At 28.2% G+C, this 8,448-nt stretch overlaps 3 protein-coding genes across 4 annotated transcripts in view; 2 read left to right on the forward strand and 1 right to left on the reverse strand.

Moving 5' to 3' along the window:
• Window positions 1-1,798: 1,798 nt before the first annotated feature.
• Window positions 1,799-3,379, forward strand: LOC108694366 (myb-like protein F). Its single transcript, XM_018203794.1, has one exon. It carries the CDS (start codon window positions 1,799-1,801, stop codon window positions 3,377-3,379), a length of 1,581 nt encoding a protein of 526 aa, XP_018059283.1.
• A 987-nt stretch (window positions 3,380-4,366) lies between these two features.
• On the forward strand, window positions 4,367-6,020 carry LOC108694355 (surfeit locus protein 6 homolog). The gene is made up of 4 exons (XM_018203781.1): window positions 4,367-4,540; window positions 4,634-4,678; window positions 4,949-5,451; window positions 5,690-6,020. Exons 1-4 carry the CDS (start codon window positions 4,423-4,425, stop codon window positions 5,909-5,911), a joined length of 888 nt encoding a protein of 295 aa, XP_018059270.1. The 5' UTR covers window positions 4,367-4,422; the 3' UTR covers window positions 5,912-6,020.
• A 363-nt stretch (window positions 6,021-6,383) lies between these two features.
• LOC108694361 overlaps window positions 6,384-8,448 on the reverse strand; it is a 35,655-nt gene continuing 33,590 nt past the window's right edge. For both annotated transcript variants that reach the window (XM_018203789.1, XM_018203788.1), the window contains one exon: window positions 6,384-6,717. The gene's annotated coding sequence lies outside the window, so the exon portion shown is untranslated. The remainder of the gene's footprint in view (window positions 6,718-8,448) is intronic.

Consider the following 8,448-nt stretch of genomic DNA (forward strand, 5'->3'; position numbering starts at 1 on the left):
CGCTTTATACAATATGTATGAATTTTTATGAATCAAAATGTTCGAGCAAATGAGATTTTGTCAAATTGCTGACATTGTGCAGCCACAATTAATAGTCTGAAATAAAAAAAATCGAATTGATTTGTAATTAATAATGAATGTAAATATACAATAAATTTAACAAAATTTAAAAAAAAATCACAATTTGTTACAATTACTCCTTTATAAAAGAAAAGATTCTTTTTTTGAAAAAAAAAGTTCTTTTTTCTTATTAAATTGTCAAAAAACTATTATTATTTTGAAAAATTTATTATTTTTTTAGGTTTATCATATGAAAAAAATAGTTGTAATTATTGTAAAAAGTGTAGATCAATGTGTTAAATTGTTTTCTTTCTACAATGTGAGTAAATTTAAAAAACCTCAATTGACACATTTGCTGCCATTGTACATTGTATACATATTTTGGTTCATTAAAATTCATACATACTATATGAAGTGAGAAATAAAATATATGTCCAAAACTAAAATTGATAGTTATAATCGTTTTTTTCAGAAAAAAATTCCAAGCCCCTTAAAATATTAAATAATAATACAAGAAAATCAATAAACTGTTAATGTAAATATAATTTATAGCTTTCTAACTGAACTAAAAAGACTTAACCAATAAATTATGACAATATCTATATTAAATACACAAGCTAATAATATTATTGATATGATTAAGAAATAGTTGATTTGAATTTCGCGCATTGTGACTAACCATAAAGTACATTTGGGAACACTTTTGATTGATTGCAGGATATGCATCTTACTGGCGAGTCATACTTAAAGATCTTATCTGTCTTTTCATCAAGAAAGGATCCATAAAGCTTTACTTAGATCGTTCTAGATCTATGATTGTCGATGATTGGTGATTACTCGAAGTTTCTAGTTGGTTTATTGTTGACCCTAGTTTTCCTGTTTACCTATTGATAATTGATAAAGATTGGGCCATTTTTTTGGGGAAAGAAGGAGGAAGAGTCGATCTAACACAATTTTTTATGTAATTGAGCCTTGTTGATTGTTAAACATATAATCTTCTTGATTGTCAATATTTGTGAGAATAAAGTGTTTACATGTATTATGATGGTATAAAACAACAGAAAAGATCTCATCTCAAATATATAATAATTTCTAAATGGCAAAATTTCTGATTAGATACACGTGTAATACATGCTTGTTTAACAAATAATAATTTGAAATAGTGTTTGCACGTTGTTCTGTGGATCCTAGGTATCCTGCTTGTCCCATGTATTGGCCAAAAACATTGTTGCTGTATTGTTTATGAAAAAGCTGTATTTTGTAACATCAGGTGAGAATCATTTATTTATTAGATAATAAGATAAAAAGAGACTATTCCTTGGTGAAAATTTCTCTTATAATTTTTATATGAATTGGAACATTTCTCTGAAATTCTGCATCTTTTTTCAGATTTTTCCAATAAAAAATGCGAGGAAGCTATAAAATTATAATTACAAATTTTGAAAAATTATATAGAAATTCTGAAACATTAGATGAAAAATTCTGAGACAAATTTTTATCAAGGTTATAATAAAATAAAAGAAAAAAATGCCTTAATGCTAACTTTATTAAATGATTTTAGGTGAAAAAACTACACAAGACTGTACATCAAGCATTAAAAGACTGAAAATTTAGCCGAATTTGAGTGGATTTATTTGTAATTTATGCTTAATATCTAAACCTAACTTAACTTAATTTTAGAACTAAAAGAGTTCTGAAGAATATATATATATAATTAATAAATCTGTTATTCGATATCATGGATTTTGATAAGTACATTAAAGAAGATCCAGAGGGAGTTTACAATCTACATTTTTTGAACAAGGACAAACTCACTGTATATGAGATAAAGCAAATATTTTCAGTTTATGGGAATGTTTTAGGTGTAAATGTTACTAAGGATGAAACTGGATTTAGATTTGTTAAGTATGGAACCTTGGATGAAACAATAGCTTGTATAAAAGGTTTACAAGATAGTAGTAAGATACAATTATTGCTAGAAAAAAGTAAAATGAAGGATAGAAAGATGAATAGAAAAGATTTCAATGGTGAAAACTTGTCAAATAATGGAGGAAACAGCACTCATAAAATTTTCAATGAAAATAATGGATCTAATGACATTTTAAATACTTCTCAAAATTCTATACATAATCATAAATTTATTTCAAATGTAACTAAAGAAAATTCATCAGTGTTCGATGAAAAATCTTCATTGTTTTCAAGACAAACTTCCAAGGAGAATAACTCTTCAGTTACAATGGATTATGAAAAGTACTATAGAACTACAAAAGACGGAGGTTTTAGCGTACATTTTGCAAATAAGAAAGGATTATCCTCAGAATATATAAAAGATACGTTTTCATCTTATGGAACTGTTGTATCCATATATGAAGGAGGCGGTCCCAATGGATTGAAAATCATAAGTTATAAAACATTAGATGAAGTGATAAATTGTTTAAAAGGTCTTCAAAATGATAGTCAGATATCATTGTTACCACAAAAAGATAAATTGGGAAGTGAAGCAAAAGCAACTAACCAAAATAGTTCGAATCAATGGCAGGCAGCAAAGATGGAAGATACTTCGCAAAAGATGTTTAGCACTGATGAACAATTTGATTCAAACTCTACTCATCATGAGAATAATAAACAGGAAAAATTGTCGGAATATAGAGGCAAACCATTTTACAGTTCAAGAAATTTTGATTCGAATAAATTCCAAGGAAACAATTTTTTAGATATTGCTCGCAATTCAGGGCACGATTATAAATATAATGCAGATGAAATTAAACAGAAGAATGCAGGTTTTCAATCATTTGATGAATTGTATTCATTTCCAGAACAACAAAATCCCATTAATAATGAAGATTATAATCAAGTAATGAGAAAAAAACAAGAAGATAGTAAATTATATCCTTCAATGAAGACTGAGACAGATAGCAAAATCGATAAAAATAGGCGATTTGGCATTCATGATCAGAAAATGCCAATGTTAGTTTCTGATACAGAAATGAAATCGAAAGAATTTGATGTGACATCTACATTAAACAAGACTACAAATTCATCTAAAATTGTGTATATTCCAATGCAAGATATAATTGTTGCTAATATTCATCAAAATTATGGTGTACATTACATTTTACATTTGTTTGAGAAATTTAGTCCAGTTTCAGCGACAGTTGTAAAGACAATTTCCAAAACTAATATACGATATTGTCACATTTATTTTAAAACTGTACAAGATGCGGTAGCTGTTGAAGAAGAATTTGATAATTTTGATTTATTTGGAAAAAACCTTATTGTTTTACGAGAATCACGTTTGATAAATGAAGCATTTACATAATTTTATCTTTTATATGTCGAATTATTGTAAGCTTCTCTTTTGCTATTAATATTGTTATCAATATTTTTATATAATTAAATTATTTGATTTATATTAAAATGTAAGGATTTACGGATCATCGTTGTGTTTTTGTTCATTACTAATGCCAATGTTTCAAAACTATTGAAACTTACCGTTCACTTCATCAGAACGAGAAGTGCACTGATATGTATCTGATGAAGTGAATAGCAAGTTTCATGGCATTAGTAATGAACAAAAAACGCAGTAATAACTCGCAAATCCTCTTATATCTTTAAAGATAACAGCCATGAAAGTCTAAAAAGCATTGTATTAAAATAATTTTTAAAATAATTTGATAATACAATAACACATATATTAATATAATCTCATAAAAATTGATTTTGATAATAAACTAAAGAGGAGTATGCGAATGATTTCAAAATTAATTTTTATAAGGATATGTATAATTTTTAATAGTAAAAATTTGCATGCTTTTGTATTGAGTATTTTGGCTTTTTTTCCTTTTATTTCTTCTTCCTTTCATTTATTTATAGAACGTAATATATTTATACATATTTAAATTATATATATATATGTACATATATAGATATAGATATATAGACATATGTATGTGTATATGCTGTATCCTTGATTTTTCTGTTCATCGTTAATTATGTGATGTTGCGTTTTTTGCACAGAATCAGAATGTCAAGAATAAATTCGTATAACGAATATAAGAGAAAAGAGAAAAATAAAAGAAATTCATAACAAAAGAATTTGTATATAGAAACCCAAAATGTAAAATTTGTTTGTAAAATTTTGAAAGAAATATTTTAATTTGCAAAATGTAAAATAAAAGAATTGATAAAAGATTCTATTTCTGTTTTTAATTTTATTTTTAACTAACATTCATAGAAAAATATAAAATGCGAATCTTAAATCTATTTTATTTTCATATTCAAGGTTGGTAATGTTGGGTAACATAACATAACCTATACCATAGTTATTTACATGGTTAAGTACACGTGAATTTTGGGAAGAAGATGCAGTTAACAATGTCAAAAGGATTTAATAAAGAAGAAATACGTAAAATGCTTCAGAAAGAGGAACAATTTATTTCACATATATTATCTATAATGCCCGTGTCGACGCATGAATTCGGTGGATATAATTTTTCATTAATATAATTTCTAAAATATGTAAAGGATTTTTTAAAACAACAATTAAATGGATATATTTCATATTTTTATTTAGCTGAAAAAAATGATCCAACGAAGGAAGAAGAACCTACAAAAAAAGGTATTATCTGTTTGTTTATTTGAAAATATAATCTTGCAGAAAAGGTAATCTTGCAGAATTCACTCTATCCAATTCTAATCAATGATATTCTATCTACATTTCTATTTTAATATGTAATATACAAGATGTAGTAACATTGTAATTATTTTAATGATAATATTTTTTGTTTCAAGAAAATTTACATTTTTTTACTAAAAGTTTACTAAAAGAAATTTTTATTCGCCATGAATTTTATTGCTGACTTATTTTTTACTGTATTTTCCATTTCAGTGAAGAATTTTGTTATACCAGGCAAGAAGACTAAAAGAGCACAGTCCTTTAAAGAATTACATGCAAAATTGGAGGAATTGAAGGGTGTAAAGAAGTTGCATTACAAACAGAAACTTCTTAAGAAAACTTTGAAAAATAAATTGAAGAAGAAGAAGAAGAAGGAAGAGCGTTTATTACAGAGAAAGCTTGCTAGGATAGAACAAAATACAGTTGATGGGAGTAAAATAAAGACAGAAAATGAAGAAGTACCAAAAGTGCCAAAACCTAAACCAGTTTTCAATTCGGAAGGTAAAATGGTGTTTAGCAAATTTGACTTCTCTGAGATTGGCGTAAAGAAGAAATTACCTAAAAGTCAGAATGACCCTAAAAAGATGTTACAACAACTACAACAGAAAAAGGAAAAATTAAAGCAATTAGAAGATTTAGGAGATAAAGAAGAAGCTGAAGACATTAGAGAGAAAGATACATGGAAATCTGCATTGGCAAAAGCATCTGGTGAAAAGGTATGCACTCACCTTATTGCACCTATTCTATATATATATATATGAAAAATTTCTTTTTTAATATCGCAATGCCTAACAAAATACATAATTGGTTTTATTTTATAAATATCTTATATTCATTTTTTTGTATTAGCTAATTTTTTTATATTGTAATATATATTGTGAGTTTATCATTGTTTGTTCTTTATATATAAATGTTTTCTATGTTTTCAATGCATTTATATTATTTATTTGACAGGTTAAAGATGATCCCGATTTACTGAAACGTACTATAAAACGGAACGAACAGAAAAAGAAACACAGTGCAAATAAATGGAATTCCAGGATAGAGAATGTACAGAAATCTATGCAGGAAAGGCAAGAAAAGCGACGAGAAAATATTATGAAAAAGAAGAAAGAAAAGAAACAGAATAAATTGAAAAAGGCAGCAAAGAAAGGACGCATAATACCCGGATTGTAATTGTCAATTATTTATATAGCTATAATTGCAAATTAACTTTGTAAAATTTGTTATTACGTATCCTGTCGAAAATCATTCTATTCATCAATCTGATATAGGAAGGCAGATGTCATGTTATGTTATATTTTTTGTTTAATAGAATAGTTGAATGTTCATAAAAGCGTACATTGAAACGACGATTTATGTACAGTATCAATCTTCATAATACAGTCACGAATAATAACTTTATTCATGTAATTTCGTTTGTACATTAATTAAAAATCTGTATTTACACTAATATATTAGTATTGTAGACCAGCTACTTCCTACAGTGATCGCGTACGTTTTAGATTTTAACTATCGTGTAAAAAGCTCTACTCGCAAATATTACGAGCAAATAGTACAAAATTTCACGTTGGTCATAAAGTTTAGTTGCGGTATATACGCATACATTCACACGAAAGGAATACGATGCTCTACTTTTTGAACATCATTTTGTTGTAAATTTTGTTTTATTATTTACTTCTCTTGACATAAAAGCATTATATATTTTTCTGATATTTCACACAGTCATTATCGCGATATGGTAGTGCTTGAGTAAAGATGTCCAACTTCTTTCCGATGCTCCAAGAGACATTTTCAGAGAGGCCGGTCAGTAAATGATTGGCAGATCTAGGACGAGACTTTTGATATAGCTGCCGTCTTCCACCTCCTGCTAGGTGTCCCCTAACGCCGCAGAGACCGCATTAGCGTGTGTTAAAGCTGTCCACAGCGGACTATGATCCACAGGCAACGGCACCGCCAAAGATTTCGAAGGTCGTGGAGACCTGTAAAAATGAAATAAATGCAACCATATCTGCAAAACACACTAACACTTTACGAAGATTTTAATTAATTTGGGCTTTTTTCAAGTCATAATTTCGAATATTCAGAATATTTAGCATGGAGACATCAGATTGATTGATTGATTTTCTAATAATCTAAAATGATCAGATTACTCTCATGATCACTTCAATCTCATAAACAACGCATAAACAATTATTGATGTATTGATCAATCATTTTACTTTATTTTTAAATTTATTAATTTTTTACTTTTTACTTTGTATATATATTTTAGGCTCTTGTTTATGATATTCTATTATTTCTTATACATGCTCTCGACAAAAAAATTAACAAAATGTTGAAAATATCATCAATATTTATCAGTTATAAAATTGTCAGATTTAATGAATATTTGTGAGGAGTAGATAGATAGAAATTAGCATATATCGATATTTTTTATTCAGTAAAGGAATCCCGTTCTGAAGAATTTTAATTTATTTTATCCGTGTATAATGTTTCTATCAGTACAGATTAACTTTAATTTTGATTATCTTTTCCTAATTCTTAGAACTAGAAAAAAAAAAAAAATAAGTTAAATCGAAATTTAAGTTAATCTACATTGGCAAAAGTGGACATTATTGAATAATTTGAATCGAAAATTGCGCCTTTGAACTGTAAACATCACAATTGCGTCGACCAATCAGCGTGCTTGTACGTAATATGTACGTAATATATACGTGCAAAACGAAAATTGTGTTGGCAGAAGTGAGTGATCGCGATTTGTCGTGATTTTTTGGTTCGATCGGACGCGTTGTTTTTGCGAAATCGAAAATCGAGACCGAGCATCGTTTTCTTATTAAATAGCAGTCTGATTTTCGTTCATTTTAATGAAGCATCGATCAAATCGGTTAAGGCTCGTAGTTAGGGAAATTCCTAATGTATATAGTTCCGCCATTCAATCCGCGATTAATGCGATTGTTTTCGGCACAAAGCTCCAAGGTGAGATATCTCGTTCTATTAATTCTGGTATTAATTTGGCCGTATTCTTGTAAACAAACATTACAGACTTATTGCTGTTATTAAATAAATACGAGCGAGGAACAAAAAAATTCCAATTTCGAGAATATTTACAACGTCGGGGAGGAAAAAGTACTTTGGCGTCATTATATTGTATCGTAATTATTTTATTAGATACCGGCGTCATCCAATCAGCGTGTTTTTTCTACGATTCGCGTAACTCAGATAAGTTCAGATTGCTAGGAAGGAAGAAGGAAGAAAACGCGGTGTCGGGTGATCAATTTCACAATCTTTATTCGAGAAATATCCGAGTACGATCGCGTTGCGGTTACCATTAGTGGTAGCTAGTTCGATCTTCGTCTAATCGATCTAATAAAAGCGTCAATCGCTTTCGTCAATCGGTTGACGAAGCTCGTATACGCAAGTTGGCGCAATTAATGCATGTAGTTCGCTGTTCGCGGCCATTATAGAATCAGCCTCGACTAACGCAATTGCCTTCGGCACGAAATTCATAGGTAAAATAATCTTTATTAATTTTAGAACCGTATTTTTGTAAAAAACAAAAAAACAAAAAAAAATATAGGATATCATCATATGTCGTTTGATAATTAAAAATGAACTTATAATAAGTGACAAATAATTTCATATTCATTACATATGACAATGTCTTTGTTATCCTTGGAAAAAATGTTATATATAAATACATATTTTATATAT

This window comes from Atta colombica, unplaced genomic scaffold (genome assembly GCF_001594045.1).
Source record: "Atta colombica isolate Treedump-2 unplaced genomic scaffold, Acol1.0 scaffold12, whole genome shotgun sequence".
In the NCBI taxonomy this organism is placed as follows: Eukaryota; Metazoa; Arthropoda; class Insecta; order Hymenoptera; family Formicidae; genus Atta; species Atta colombica.

Bases quoted from the DNA above. Each gene is read 5' to 3' on its own strand.
- LOC108694366 (XM_018203794.1), top strand. From the start codon at position 1,799: ATGGATTTTGATAAGTACATTAAAGAAGATCCAGAGGGAGTTTACAAT.
- LOC108694355 (XM_018203781.1), top strand. From the start codon at position 4,423: ATGCAGTTAACAATGTCAAAAGGATTTAATAAAGAAGAAATACGTAAA. The intron at 4,541-4,633 runs GTGGATATAATT...ATTTTTATTTAG, and splicing joins CGTGTCGACGCATGAATTCG to CTGAAAAAAATGATCCAACG. The intron at 4,679-4,948 runs GTATTATCTGTT...TTTCCATTTCAG, and splicing joins AGAAGAACCTACAAAAAAAG to TGAAGAATTTTGTTATACCA.